The sequence below is a fragment of the Condylura cristata genome, unplaced genomic scaffold (assembly GCF_000260355.1).
Source record: "Condylura cristata isolate star-nosed mole 26May11 unplaced genomic scaffold, ConCri1.0 scaffold00013, whole genome shotgun sequence".
In the NCBI taxonomy this organism is placed as follows: domain Eukaryota; kingdom Metazoa; phylum Chordata; class Mammalia; order Eulipotyphla; family Talpidae; genus Condylura; species Condylura cristata.
Window position 1 is genome coordinate 3,150,440 of NW_004567114.1, and position 14,971 is coordinate 3,165,410.

Genomic DNA, 14,971 nt, shown 5'->3' on the forward strand with positions numbered 1-14,971 from the left:
CGCCCCGAGGTTCTTATTGGCCGTGCTGTGTTCTTTTCCTGTTCAGTTCTCCCTGTCCTTGCTGCGCAGGCCACCCCCTCTTTTGACTCTGTTGTGCTTTCTGCCTGGGGGGTGGGGCCCAAGCTGGTGGGGTGCCAGGCGCCTGTGAACCACAGCGACTTCCTGGACTCACGGTGTTCCGGAGAGGACAGGTCTCCGCCACGTGTCGGCACCGGCGTGGCTAGGTGCGTCTCGGCCACCAGGCACAGCCTGCCAGGGGGCGCGGATGGCGGCCTCCGTGTACCCCAGCAGGCACCAGCCACTCTTTCCCTCTGGTGGCATGTCGCTCAGTCAGGGTGACGGTGCCCACCCCCAGCTCTAAACTGATGGGCAAGGGGGGCTTGTCGAAGGTCACTTGGCCAGCTTGCTCTTTGGACTGTGGCCACTGAAGTCCTGTGCGTGGGCAGGGGCCTCGGGGCCTGGCCCCAAGCCCCGGGTTCCTCACACATGGAATCAGATGCTGTCTCCAGCTTTTTGCTTGGCTTCCTGCACTGCCCCCTTGGCCCAGGGCTGCTTCCCAGGAACCGTGTGTCCAGCCTGCGTGTGCTGCCCCCTGCACACCGTGCAGCCCCAGAGAGCCTCTGCAGGGACTTGGAGAAGTTGTGTTTTAAGACAGAAAGGATGGAAGCCAAGGGGCAGCCGAGCCCCCGACCCCCAGCCGCTGGCAGACCTGAGCCGCAGGTACAAGGGAAATCCCTCTGCCGGGCATCGGTCAGCTGCTTTCGCTGGCGCGAGGCCGCACGTTGTTCCCGGCTCGCCGATTCTGGGGGACACGCAGGCACCCGGCCTGCCTGAGCTGCTGGTGTCGGCAGCCACCTCACCGTGGCTGCGCGTGCACAGGTGTTCAGCTCGTGAGGCCGAGGCCCCCCTTCTGCCCCAGACCCACCTTCCCGCGGAGGCCCCCAAGTCGGCGGCTCCTGCCCTCAGGGGACTCGTGTGTCCTCCTGCACCCTCAAGGCCTAAGAGGACAAGTGTGTGATTTGCACTTTGACAATTCAGAGGGCTCTGGGGATTTTCCCCGCAGACAGCAAAGGAAGAGGTTTTGCCCCCCAGATGAGTGCGGGGATGGGGTGTCAGCCCTCTGAGCGGCCCTCTGCAGCGGGGTGGGACAGCGTGAGCACCTGAGATTTGTCTCCAGCAGCACCTGAGATTCCTCTGCTGCCTCAGGGTGCCTTTGCAGGGGGCTCAGGCTTGGAATTTGTGGTGTGCCCTCATGGGGGTTACCCCAGGGGTCCTGGGGGCCACCTGCTGCCCGAGAGTATTTTGACTGCTGGCATCTTGAGGAGATTGGGGTTTGCAGCCCCTGGAACAGGTGCTGGTGGACCTGGCAAAGGGATGCCTGTGTGATTGCCACACCAGCTGCCAGAGCGCGGCCCCTCTCCAAGCCCTGGCGGGGGCAGGGGGGCAACTGGGGTCTGGGGTGGTGTTGGGGGCACGGCTGTTCCTGGGCCTCTCCCTTTTCTGGGATGCATTAAATGTGCAGCATGCTGGGGAGCAAAAATAGTCGGAGTGGTGATTCACTGTGACAGATCTCAGGGTGTGTGTGGGGAGGGGGGGCGGCCTGGCTCAGGGTGCCGGAAGGGCCGCTGCCTGCCTCCTCCAGCAAGCATGGCCCAGCTTCCTGAGGCTGTCTGAGGCTGTCTGAGGCCACGTGGGGGTGGGGTGGCAGGTTGGGGGGCGCTGTGCACAGTGCTGGGGAAGCAGCAGCAGAGATGCTCCTGCAGGCCCACCCCACCTGCAGGCCCACCCCACCTGCAGGCCCACCCCCACCTGCAGGCCCCCCCCCACCTGCAGGCCCACCTCTCACCTGGCCCTGGCACCTCACTCCCCTCCTGGCCACGCCCAGGCAGTGCTGAGGGAGGCCATGCAGTCTCCGCTCCTGGGCTCTGCCCTCCAAGCCACCAAGGGGCTGCGGTTTCAGCAACCCTCTCCTGTCCCTCTAAGTCACTGGAACAGGCCTGGCGACAAGGCCTTGATGACCCTCGCCAGGCCTCATTTTCCCTTCTTGCTGTTCTATCATAGGACACTCACAAGTACGCCCCCAACCCCCACCTGCTGCAGGGGCCCCCCAGGGCTGCCCAGGATCCAGTCCTGCGTGACCCCAGAAACAGCACGTGGGTGTGGGGAGCCTCAGCTCGCTCTGCGGGACTGCTAGGTCCTGACCAGCCACCCTGGAGTGGTGGGTGGGCTGAGCCACCCTCGGGCTCTGAGGGCCCTCAGGGTTCCCACTGCAACTTCGGGACTCAGGTGCCCTTTCTGTTTAGTTATTGGTATTATTATATTTGTTTACCATGAAATGAAAAGCCAGTGTCTGTCTGTGCTGGTGCCCAGATCTTGGTAAATAAAATCCAAGCAAAAGAAAATACCTGTGGAGTGAAGGACTTTAGCCCTTGGTTCCTACCCCCACCCCAGACCCCACCAGCTCTGAGGCTAGGTAACAAAGCAGACCCCTCTGAGTCCTAGATTCCTGCCATCTGAGCCACTCCCTCCTCTAGATCCTCCACGCCCCCCCCCCAAAAAAAAAGGGAGCGCGAGAAAGAGACAAATGATGGGGAGGCTGGGTCTTTCGGGGTGAGTACCCAGTGCCTGTCTCATTGAAGGTAACACTCCACTTCTTCGAATAGGAAATTGCCAAAATGGATGTCATCGGCAGCTAATTAGATGTATTTTAACTGCAGGATCATTTTACCAGCTAATACTGTTATTATGTGCTTCACTGTGAGCCCGTGGTGGAGCTGTTAAAATATGAGCTGCGGGCCTAGCACACAGCTAATGGGGCCTGCGGGAGCCGTGGTGGCCTGTCCCCATGGCAGCTGTCCAGCCTGTGGCCTTGAGGATGCCACCGCTGGCCACCCCGAGGCGCCCTCTTGACTCCCCCAGGGCCTGATCCACAGGATTCTTGGGGGACCCTCAGAGTCACAGCCCCTCCCCCTCCAGTCGTCACTACCGGCCCTACTCTGGCCACCCAGCCGATATTTGGACCTCAGGACCAGCCCAGAGGCAGAAGGATGGGCAGACTGCTCCAGGCCGGACCAACCCCCTCGGTGCCGAACTTCTCGGGTTTTCTATTCTGAGCTGGCTTCTCTCCACCTTCTCTCTCTAGCAAACCGGAAAGAGCCCTGATTTCCCGTCCATGGGGTGGGGGGTTGGGGGTGGGGAGGTGGGCTGGGATCAGGATAATGATTCTTCAACTTGAGTAAAGCACTTGGCTTCCTGCGATTTCTCTCCCCCCCACACGCCCCCACCCCCTGCCTTAATACATAGCATTTTTATCATCCTTAAGACAAAGTAGCTGGCAAAATATTTAAGTGATCTGCAAGAAATGTTTTTATTTTCCCGCGTGCGAATTGGGTTATCTGCCTATCTTGTTTATGAAATTTGGGGCTGCCTTTCCTGCAGTCTGTTCGCCTCTCAAATCTTCCCGGCCACATTTCCATATTTCTGCGTGCTTGTTCTTTGTTAATCACTTGGCAAGCGCTTATTTGAATATTAAAAATTTCTTTAATCATCAAAGGCAGGAGCACAGTCTCATGAATATTCATATTCCCCCCCCTCCTCAGACTGGATTCTAGTTCATTACCCTGCAGTGGGAGCCAAACAGCCATCAATCGCCCTCATTACAGGCCTGGTGTTTTGATTGGCTGCCTGCTGCCCAGAGTTTTTTTATTTTTATTTTTTTATTTTTCCTCTTCTCCTATGAGCTGTCTCCTACCTGCCAACAACTCTCCACCCTCCCCCCCCACCAAAAAAAGAGTCGACAATGCAAGAATAAATTTCTCTGGTTGAAAAACAACTTTGCAAACTTGTCAAGCCGTCCTGGTGGGCTGCCCCGGCCACCCGGCTACCTGCCCCCCCCCTTGCAAAAAAGAAAACCCACAAAAAACAGCCCAGGAAAGAAGGCGGGGGAGAGGGAAAAATTAAATAAATAAATAAAAAGGGAGAAACTTGAGCCTCAGAGATGAATATTTGTCAAGAGAGTTGACGTAAGTTTCATTTGCATAATGACTTTGTACTTCTGCATTAATAAAATTTGCATATGAAGCCATGTTAATTACTCCTGATCATGCTTTTTGCATTCATGCATAGTAATTTTCTCCGACTTGTGAGAATTAATGTCTTGGCATGGGGGGGAGGGGGCGCGGGGATTGTCAGCTTTCCTTGCCAGTGGCCCTCACTCACTCACTCGCGCGGCTCCCCGTCTGACTCCCTCCTGAATCTATGACTCATTTTTGCACTATCGGTAGGAGTTCTTGGCTTCAAAAATGTATCCATTGAAAGGCATCGGTCGGGAGAAAAATATACATGTCCTGCACAGCCTATGCCAGCACGCCTCTGCGAGCTGGGGAGCTGCACCCCGCCCCTGGGGGAGGGGACGCCCCGGGATGGGTGTCGGAGGCGCTTCCCCTCCCGAGCGCTGGGGCTTTTCCAGCGTTTTTGTGTCTGCGCGGTCCAGGCCCAGTGCGCATGCGCGAGGCCCGGGGCTGGCGCTGCTGCGGGCCCCTCCCGCAGGGAGACCTCGGACCCGCCGAGTCCTGCCCTTCCCCGGTGCCCCGGGACATAGGCGGGGTGTCTTATTGTCGGGCTTCTGTTTTGGCGCCCTTGTGTGGGAGCTCCGTGTGCGATGCTGACCTCTCCGAGGCTTGCGGTGCAAGGTGTCCAGCCTCAGTCCCCTGTTTTCAGGGACGGGAAGCCCCGACGCCTACCTCCGAGGGAGGCGTCTGGGCGTCCAGGAGAGGAGATGATGCACACATTCAGGGCTGCTTTCTTTTTGCCTGCTGAAAGCCAGCGCCCGTGATGAGGCGGCGAGCCAGCAGGGCTTTATCCCTAAGCCCCCTGGATGCCACCGAAAGCTGCCATGGCGTCTGGGAGTCCGTCTGCCACGTACCTGCGTGCACGTGCGTGTTCCGGAGGGAGCCCGCCTGGCCTCCGAGCAAAGCACTTTTTAAATCTGTGCCTTGCAGGGCTTTCCAGGGTGCCCCCCTGTGCTCAGCCCTTGCAACATTGTCAGGCTGTGGGGAGGATCAGAGGGAAAAGGGCCAGTTCCCCACGGGAGTGGACGGGTCTGGTGTGCTCAGTGTTTCGGGCAGACTGGCCAGGCCCAGTCCCAGCTTCCTGTAAGGGTGAGGGTCTGGCCGGGTGGCGCTCTGCCCAGTGTCAGGCCCACGGGGATGGACGCCCCTGCTGCTGGTCTGGGGGGCCCTCCGGGTCCGGCCACGTGGCTGGGGCTCTTTGAGGTGGGCTTCCTGGCTGCCCTTGGACGAGGACACTGGTCCCGGAGGAAGGACGTGTCTGGGAGGTGAGGGGGCCGCTGAGCCCTGAGGCCATCTCATCTTGGACTGTGCAAAAACTTGAGATGAGTCAGTCAGGAACCTTCCAGTGCGCGGCGGAGTCATTTCAGCCTGAGCCCCCGAAGGTGTCGCAGCACTCCGTGTGCCGACTGGCCTCTGGCCCTCACGCCCTGGCCTCACTGCCCCGCACCCAGCCCCACGTGGTGTTGCTCTGCCTTTGCCTGCCGGCCTTTCCTGCACAAGGAGGACCTCAGGAAGGGGCTGCCCTCGTCTTCTCCAGCGCCTGCACGAGCGGATTCCTGGGGTCCCACCTTTGGGCTGAGCGCCAGGTTGCATGACTTGGGGTGAGGTCAGGGGACTGTCCCTCCGAGAGCATCCCGAGGGTCCTTTGAGGCAGCTTAGGCCTGGAAGCCCCTTGCCCTCACCTCCCGCTGGGCGGCCTGCGGGGTGTCAGCAGCCCCTTTACGCAGGACAGGCTCCCCCCGCCCCCCAAGCTGGGGTGCCTTTGCCTTTGTCGCCTGGCTTGTCTTCGTCCCGGGCAGGCCCTGTCTTGCAGACCCAGGTTTGCTGCCCTGGTGCTTGGACAAAGGTCCCTGTGGGTTTTTTGTGCCCAGGGGATGCTGAGGGCTGTGTTGTGGCCTCACCCCAAACCCCGGGCCAGGACGTGGTCTCTTGTGGCCCCCAGTGGCTCCCCTGAGGCCCGGGACCCTCACCCCCGCCCCCACCCCTTTAGTACAGCGTTCCTCTTCCCCAGCTGCCGCCTCGGGGGAAGCTGGGTGTACCTGGCTTGGAGACCTGGGTTCAAGCCCCAGGTCTGAGTGCCGCTTCCCCTCTGTGAAGGGGGCCGGTGCTACTTGCTCATGAGTGGGTGCCACATGCCACACCGGCTCCTGGGGGCAACACCCAGCCCAAAGTCATGGTCACCACGGCGTGGTGGCGGGTGATCTGGAGCCGCAGGGCTGACGTAGGATCGGAGCCAGGGTCAGATGTGCTGTGCCCAGTGCTGGGGGTGTCAGGCCGGGCTGGCCAGGGCAGGCTTCCCAAAGGAGGCGGGTGGCAGGTGCCAACCTTCCCTGGGTCTGCACCCAGATGGGGTGTGGTCCTCTGCTCCGCATGGGAGGGAGCTCTGCCGTGCTTTCTGGGGCGGGGCTCAGTGCCGCCCTGGACCGGCCCGCAGGAGGTCTCCGCTGGCCCAGGAGGCCCACGTGATGGGGATGTCGGCTTTGGCCTCTCAGTGAGGCGTTTTCAGGTCCCCGCAAATGTCCTGAACTCCCATTCTGGGTTACATGTGTTTGGGAGAGGCAGGGGGACACGGAGCTAGCTGGTCTTGCAGCCAGGCAGAGGGCCCTGCCGCTTCTGCAGCTTTTGGGGTCCCGTCATCAGTTTCCCGTCTGGGGCAGTGGGTCCCCAAGCCTGGGCCCAGGGAGTGTGGGGCGCTTGCTCAGCTGAAGATGGGGAGGCCCCGGCTTCCGTGGGCTGGCTGTTCCCGGGCCCTTTGTGTGCTCGGGCGCCCACGTGGGGGCCGTGGCGGCAGGCCCCCCTGCAGACCTGCGCGGGGCGGGGACGGCCGGGTGGCCTCCCTGGCAGAGCCGGCCGGGCCCAGCTGCCCTCATCTTGTTGATGTTTTCTTTTTGTCTCTCTGATGCTTCCCCGCTCAATTATTTACCCAGGGAATTTGGGCTTCTTCACTTGTGGTTTTGGCAAGGGCTTCACACAAATGTTTTGCCCTGGTGGTCTCTTAGCCATTTAAGATAAACGGCCAAATCAAACGCAGGCCTTGCCGGGGAGCCAGCGCGAGCGGCGGGGCTGGGCCGAGCCAGGCGGCCCCTGCCCAGCCTGGCGGCTGCCAGGGGGTGAGGCGTTCCGGGCCTGGCTAGGTCGGGGCTTTCTGGGAGGGGCATCCAAAGCCTCCCGCAAGGCCTTGGGGCTCGGGTGCTCCGTGTTCCGTGCCCAGTTGCCGAGGAGGACGCTGGGCTGGAGAGAGACGCCGGCCGGCCGCCCGTCAGCGCTGGTGAACGAGTGTCCAGGCGCTGGAGCTGGACTGTGGGCCTGAGGCCTGCATGACAGCCCAACCCAGCAGGCAGTGTGGGAGCTTCTCCGCCCCCGGGGTGGGGGGAGTCCAGACTTTGGGGGGAACATCCTCAAGTAGAGCCTGCTCCAGAAGTCCCCGCACCCGGGGGGTCCGTGCCGGGCTTAGGGGCCCCGACAGTCCCTGTGTGCCCCACTCTGCCTTCGGCCCCCAGGGATGGGAGTCTGGCCCAGGACAGCCCAGAGCCGCAGCTGTGCAGGTAGCACCCCCTGCCCGCCACCCTGCCCTGCACCCCCTTGCCAGCCCTGCAGAGCCTGGCGCCCCGGTCTCCACCTCCAAGGGCGGCCTGCAGCCCTCGGCCCCGGGCCCCGTCTGCACCCTGAGCCCCTCGTGTCGTCCAGGCCCCACTGACCAGTGTTTTCTATTGTTTTTTCTCCAGGGCCGTGCAGGCCTGCCCAGCTGCCAGCGATGGCCCCCATAGCCGCCTCCTCCTCCCACTCTCACACATCCGTGATCACTTCACCTCTGCGCGCCCTGGGCGCTCTCCCGCCTTGCCTCCCCCTGCCGTGCTGCAGCGCGCGCCCTGTCTCGGGTGACGGGACTCAGGGTGAGGGTCAGACGGAGGCTCCCTTTGGATGCCAGTGTCAGTTGTCAGGTAACCGACGCCGCGGTGGGGGGCGGGCTCCCGGGACTGCGGGTGCGCCCTGGCAGCGCTGGCGGCTGTCTCTGCAGGGGGGCTGGGCAAGGCGGGGCCCAGGGAGGGCGTGCCTCCCCAGCCCCAAAAGACACTTGGGGGGTGCCGGGGGACATGGGGACGGCGGCCCTGCCCCGGCCTCTCCGTCGGGAGGTGCCCTCCCCTCTGCTGTGCGAGGAGCCTCGCTCCCAGGATGCACTCCGCAGCCTCCGGATTTCATCTCTTTGGGCTGTTTAGTTAAAGCGTAATTGGATAAAACTTAACATCTGAGATGGTCTTCTGCCCTCGTCACCGCCACCCCACCCCCCGGGCTCTCCCTCACCCCCAGACTCAGCTGGAGGGGCCCCTGGCTGGCCTGGGTATCGTCCACGAAGCTGAGGTGCTCTTTGGGGGCAGGGTCCGAGGAGGGTCACTCTGGCTCGCTCGCGGGGTGTGGCCACGAAGCCGAGGTGCTCTTTGGGGGGAGGGTCCGAGGACGGTCACTCTGGCTCGCTCGCGGGGTGTGGTGCGCGCGGAGGGCTGGGGTCGGGCTGAGCCTGCTGTGTGCCCGCTGGGCCGACTGCAGACCCCTCTCCTGCTCCCTCGGGGCAGTGTCTGCCCACCTGTCCTCTGTCCTCTCCTCCCCTCCGGATTCCCATTCTGGACTTTGGGGCCCCGAGAGTTTGCAGGCCACCTCTCTTGCCCCACTTCTCAGAGGGGCCTGGTGGGGACCCCTTGAGGCCACAGGGGGCGTTGTCAGCAGACATAGGTGTACGCGCTCCCCAGACTGGCTCCCACACGGGGGCCAGGGCAGGTACAGGGGCCCCTGTTGTGTCCCAGCGCCCTGCAGACTGGGGTGTGAGAGAAAGACACGATCAGTCAGGTTTTGCTGTCCCAAGGGCCAGTCCCAGTGGGAGCCCTAGCCGCCAGGGCTGGACCTAGCCTTGGGTTACAGCTCCCTGGACCCTTCAGCTGGGAGTGGCCTCAGCTTCAGCTCCCTGCCCTGACGGTGTGAGTCCTGAGGCCTAGACAGGCCGTGAGCACGCAGAGGGACCGTGGCAAGGGACAAGGAGGGGCCCGGCCTGCCGCCTCGCCCCTGGGGCTGCGGCTCCGGCTCTTGGCTGGCTGGGTGCTGGCTGGCGCGAGGTGCCCGCTCCGTCTGGGGCCTGCCCTGTCCTCACGGCTTCCTGTAATTAGCGCTGCAGCCGCTGCAGCCCCTGCAGCCGCTCGGGGGGCCTGCTAGTGAAGATTAGCCTGAGTGTTTATGACTGGACTCCGTCAAGTTCTGCGGTGCAGAAACCTGAGCTCCCAGGCCGAGGGGCGCTTGGGACTTCGCTTAACCCTCTCTTGGCTCTGGCTCTGCCCTGAAGGCCCGGTGCGGGGCGGTCATGCCCACCCCCATTTTGTAGATGGGGGTAAAGGCATGGAGTGGTGAGTGTGCGGGCTGAGGCTGCAGAACTGGGGTACTTCCTCGGGCTGCCTCCCCACAGCCCCCCTTCCTGGCAACGCGTGCCCCCACTGACGTGCAGGGAGGCCCCGCTGTGTGGCTCTGCAGCTGGGTGCCCACTCGGGGCTGGGAGCTGGGCCTAGGGTGGGGCGGGGCTCTGATGGGGCCCTCGTGGCTGCCTGAGCAGACAGAGTCGCTCTGCTTCATAGAAGAGAAAATGCGCCCCAGGGACATTGAGAACTCAGGTTCCTGAATGTGTACATGCTTTAATTCATTCACTCACTCATTCATTCATTCACTCATTCATTCATTCACTCACTCATTCATTCACTCACTAACTCATTCATTCATTCACTCATTCATTCACCCACTCACTCACTCATTCATTCACCCACTCATTCATTCATTCATTCACTCACTCATTGACTCACTCATTCATTCACTCACTCACTCATTCATTCACTCACTCACTCATTCACTCACTAGCTCATTCATTCATTCACTCATTCATTCACTCACTCATTGACTCATTCATTCATTCACTCATTCATTCATTCACTCATTGACTCACTCACTCATTCATTCATTCACTCACTCACTCATTCACTCATTCATTTATTCACTCATTCATTCAATCATTCTTCCACTAAATGTCCTTTCTGGGTACCTGGTTGGAGGCACCGGGCAAACCATGGCAGGTCAGGCCGGGCAGGGCCTGCTCTCCTGCAGTGTTCGGGCACTGGGTATGAGGAGCAGAGCAGGATCTGGTAGGTGCTTTGGAGGCGGCAGGGGGCAGGGGTGGGATTTGTCCAAGGATGGGTCCCACACCCCCCCTCCTTTGTGCTGGTATCTGGCCGAGAGCCCCACTTGATGGTGTGAGCTGTGGGTGCCCCCAGTCTTGCTGGAGGTGCCCGGTGGGGAGTGAGGCCGGGTGCTGTGGTTCCTGGGGTCGAGCCCCTGGGACACCCCTGCTGGTCCAGCTTCCTCTGTTTTGGGTCCCCCATTCATGAGCCTGCACCAGGGGGTGCCCCATATTTTCTTATCAATTTCAATACTAGAAAATACCCTATTCGGGTGGTTTCTGTCCCTGGCACTGGGCTGTTTGTTGAGATGTTTCCAGTGCCTGTTTCAGTAGTAGTTGGAATGGAGTCATGAAACTCCAGTGGACGGCTCGGAGGGTGCCGTCCTTGGCAAAGACAGAGCGGGGCGCCATCCTCACCCTGTTCTGCTCCCTTCGGATCAGGACACATGAGTCTTTCTCTTCAAATTAATATGGAAAACCCCAGTGGAAACGTGTTCCAAGCGGGTTGATGGTGTGCCCAGGAATGGATGGGCTCCAGGCTTTAGAGGCGTGGTGACTTTATGGGGGGCAGAAGCCACCCAGCGCTGCGTGTCGGTGTGCAGCCGTGACCCCAGCCACCCTGTCGAAGGTCACTGTGGGGGTGGGGCAGGTCCTAGGGCTTTGTTTCTTTTTTGACTCTACTGAAATAATGGGGAGCTGTGAGTCCAGGCGTTTCTGGAAACAGTAGTTTCTTCCTCCTATATGTGGGATTTCTGCTTCACGGTGCTGTGGAGGTGGAGGGTCTGGCTGGGGGCCTGCCCCTCTTCCCATCTGGCTGGTGATTTTGAATGAGTCTCTGGGCCTCTCTGGGTCTCAGTTTCCCTTCTGTAAAATAATAACTCCCCCCCACCCCAACACCCGCCGTACATAAAACATTTAAAACTGAGGCTCTTTCTATTGACTTGTGAGACAGGTTGAGTTGATTTGACAGCTGAGCTGCGGGGCACCCCCCACCCTGGGCTGGGCTTGGCTAGGGTTTCCCAGGCAGGGGGTGGGTGTTCAGAGAGGATGTGCAACTCCTTGGCTTTGCCCCCCAGATCCTTCCTCATGTTGAAGTGTTCCCGGTTGGCGGGAGGGGCGGGGTCACCAAGTGTCAGGCTGACCAGGGAAGGCGTGGCCTGCGTGGCTGCATCCGAACCCCTCCTCTCCCTCAGGGTCCCTGGCGCTCCGTGGGGTGCTGCTTGGACCTGCTTGGGAGAATTGCGTGAAGTCAGTCACACCGGGTGCGGAGCCAGCCCTGTGGACTGGGGGCCACACGTCAGGTCCTTGCGTGTCCGGCATTGGCACAGGCTACGTCCTCACTCAGGCTGGGGCCCGGTTCCATTCTCAAAAGCACTTAGCCTTGGGCTGCTAAGGTCCTGTCAGGAGGTGAGGAGGGAACAGAAACTTCATTGCATATTTAAAAGCTGCAAATGGTCATCACCCACAGTGATTAATACATGCGCTGGGTGAAGTTCAAGGTCTCACGCGAGAACACACAGGATCCCAGCTCGGGGAAGTGGAAGTGTTGCGTTTAATAGAGGGAGTCGGTTGCAGTCATTAGTATATGCTGAAATCGCAGGGCAATCTTGTAAAGTTAAATTCAATTTACTTTTCTACTGAAATTGTGCTTGCTGTGTTATTTAACTAGTCTGGGGTTTCTTGGCATGGGTTAAAGGGACAATAAAGATAAAAGAATACCTGTACGTAAATAGCTGGGTCTAACAGTAGAACCTGCCGTGTTCTCCTCCTTCAATTATATCCCACTGCTTACTTTGTGTTGGTTTTTATAACCGGAGCTGTCCAACGGGGCGCCGTGGATTAGACCACCCTAGCTGTGGAGGCTTGATGCAATTAATACAGTCTGTCTGGAAAGTGGCCTTATTTCTGGAAGTTTTATGTTAATGATATGGTCTGTGCTTTGCACATTTCATGCCAGAACAAGAAGCAAGCCGGAGTTGCATTCTGGACTGGGTCTGATTAACACCGCTGGCTCCGTGGCCGGCCGAGGGCGATGCGGACCAAATGGCCTCACTCGCGGGGGCCGCTGACGCAGCGCCTGGATCCCGGTGCAGGGGGTCCAGGGGCGCCCCACAGGGCGCGAGAGCCCTGTGGAGGCTGGAGGGGGGTAAGGATGGGAAGGAAGAAGAGAAAACATGAGTGCGGCTGGCTAAGCTGGCAGGCTAAGCTGGCATGGACAGAAGCACTTCATCGGGGCAGGTCAGAGGCTCTGGCAAGGTCGAATGTGTTCTCGGCCTCCTTGGGCTGCCTAGGTAGGTCCCCGTGGGAAGGTGCCGGCTCCCTAGGGCCTCGCGGGAGTCATCTGGGCGCCTCACCACGTCTCCAAGGCCCGGGGCTGGGTGCAGCAGCACAGTCCTGCCCGCCGGCCCCACAGCTTTCCTGCACCTCGGGCTTCCCGGGAAGGGGCAGAGAGGCCCTGCACCGCCTGTCTGCAGGGGAGTGCCTGGAGGAGGCTCCGGGGAGAGGAAGTCGGCTCTGCAGCTGTGGCGAGGGAGCGGCAGGACCTGGGTGGACTCCAGGAGAGCCAGCCGCTGCTCTAGCACCCAGGGGAGGAGGCGCCGCTGGAGAGGGGCGGGGCGGGAGCGCTGCCCTAGGGGGGCGGGGGTGGGGTGCCTACCCTTGCCGCTGTCCTGAGATAAAAGGGTCCCAGCAGCGTCCCAGGCCGAGACCCCTCCAGCCGCGCCAGATTCCATTTCATTCTCCGGGCCGGCCCTTCAGACCTTCTGAGGGCTGCGCTAAATCAAAGAATTCTGTTCAAATCCGTCCAAGATGTTGCTGTTTTTCTGCTCTGACAGGAGAGGCATTTGGAAGTGCAGTTTCTTTCTTTCTTTCTTTTTTTTATAGCTGTCTTAAAAAGGAGTTTGGCTGTTTAGCACAGCTGGTGCTCATTACATTATGCACTAGCAATAAAATAGCATGTGTAATTAATTTTTAATGCGGCGCTGGATGCAGTTAGTGGATGCGAAGCCCCGGCACTGGCCACCGACATCAGAGCTGCGAGCGGCGGCTCGCCCCGTGGCTTTAAAGGGAATCTGAAAGTGACACGGGGGCCGGAGGCTGGAGCCTAACGATCTGGGGCGGGGGCACCCGGTGTGGCAGCGTCCCGTGAGGTCAGCTCTGCCCATCGGACCCCTTTGGTATCCAGAGGGGAAACTGAGGCAGTGAGCTGTGAGCGGCAGTGTCCCCGGGCTGGCCCCTGGGGCTCTGTCCACGAGGTCGCACTGCCCTCGCGTCTGGGCGAAAGCCGGGGACGGGCGACGTCTGGCTGGAGGCGGACGAAGTGCGGAGCGCCCCGGCCTTCCTCCTCCCGGACCTCGGCCTGGCCACCTGCCCCCGGACACGCCTCGCCGTCCTTCCGGGCCTAGACACCCCGGCTGTGCTCAGCCTGCCCGACCACCCTCTGTCCTTGGGGCTGTGTGCAGAGATGCGCGCTTGAAGGTCAAGGCACGACGGGCGGATCTTGGCTGCCACCAGAGCTGCGGGCCGGGTGGGGGCTCCTGAGGTGGGGTCTGGTCCGTGTTCTCAGGGTGCAGGCATGCGAGCGGACTTGTGACCAGGGCTGGGCCTGTCTTCTCTGTCCTCCTTGGTATTCTCGCCTGTAAAACGGGGACACTCGATGCACCCACGTACCACCCCCCTCGGAGAGTCCTTTCCAACGAGTGTCACCGATCCCCAGCCCTCGAGCAGCAGAGACCGAGGCAGTGAGGGGTGGAGGGGCGAGGGGGCTGCTGAGACGCTGTGGGGACGCCAGGGCCTCAGGGTGACTTGGCTGCCACCCCTTCCGCGTGCCCGCCGGTGGGCTCTCCTGGCGCGGCGATGGGGAGGCGGCCAGCGCAGCGCCCGCCTGTGCCTTGCTGCTGTGCCCCGGAGGAGCACACCTGCTGTGTGCCAGCCCCGTCCTGGGCACGCGCGCACTTTGCACAGGTCCCGTCCCAGGGCCCTGGGAAGAGGCGCCGCCCTTGTGCTCAGGGGGTACTGGGGCTCAGAGAGACGGGCATCACCCTGGGTCACACAGCTCACGAGCTGCAGAGCCGAGACGCCCACTCAGGCTGCTTGCCCCCCCCCCCCCGAGGCTGGGGCTGCAGCAGCCGCCCAGACAGGGCAGCAGAGACGCCGCTCGCTGGAGAGGGCCAGGCCTCCCTTCGTCCCCTGACCTGCTGCACCTGCCCCGGGCCAGACCCCGCGGGGCTCCAGAAACCGCGGGAGGGGTCTCCTCGCCTCAGGAGTGTCCGAGCTGTGGGCACAGTGGACATGAAGTGCTACCCCACTGCCTTTCGCTCCTTGAGACAATCAGACCGGGCCAGAGAGCTGCTGGGCTCTTCCTGCTGGGGAAGGTGACGGGAGGTGGGGGCTGCTGCTTCCCGGTGCAGGGCAGCGAGGGTGCCCGCGGGGCGTCTTCAGGGAAGAGGCCTGCTCCCCACGAGCAGCCTCCAGCCCTGGCTGGCCCCGGAGAGCTCCGTGACTTGTGGGGACACAGAGTAACTGGCCCTTCACCCCAGAGAGGAGTTTTGCCTCTAAAGGAGAGGTCTGGAGCGGGGAGGCATTGCCGCCGCCCTCAAACTGGGTTTCCAGGGTGTGGCCGGGAGTCCGGGACGTGGCAAGCTTGTGGCAGCTGGACACTTGTCCCCTTTCGGTTGTTCAGCCCCGAGGTGGG

General features: G+C 61.3%; 1 protein-coding gene across 1 annotated transcript in view; it reads left to right on the plus strand.

Annotated features, from left to right (window-relative positions):
• BCL11B (B-cell CLL/lymphoma 11B (zinc finger protein)) overlaps positions 1–14,971 on the plus strand; it is an 81,319-nt gene that overhangs the window by 27,973 nt on the left and 38,375 nt on the right. Inside the window, exon 3 of the mRNA XM_004682021.2 lies at positions 7,796–8,011. Within this exon, the coding sequence (XP_004682078.1) occupies positions 7,796–8,011 (216 nt within the window). The remainder of the gene's footprint in view (positions 1–7,795; positions 8,012–14,971) is intronic.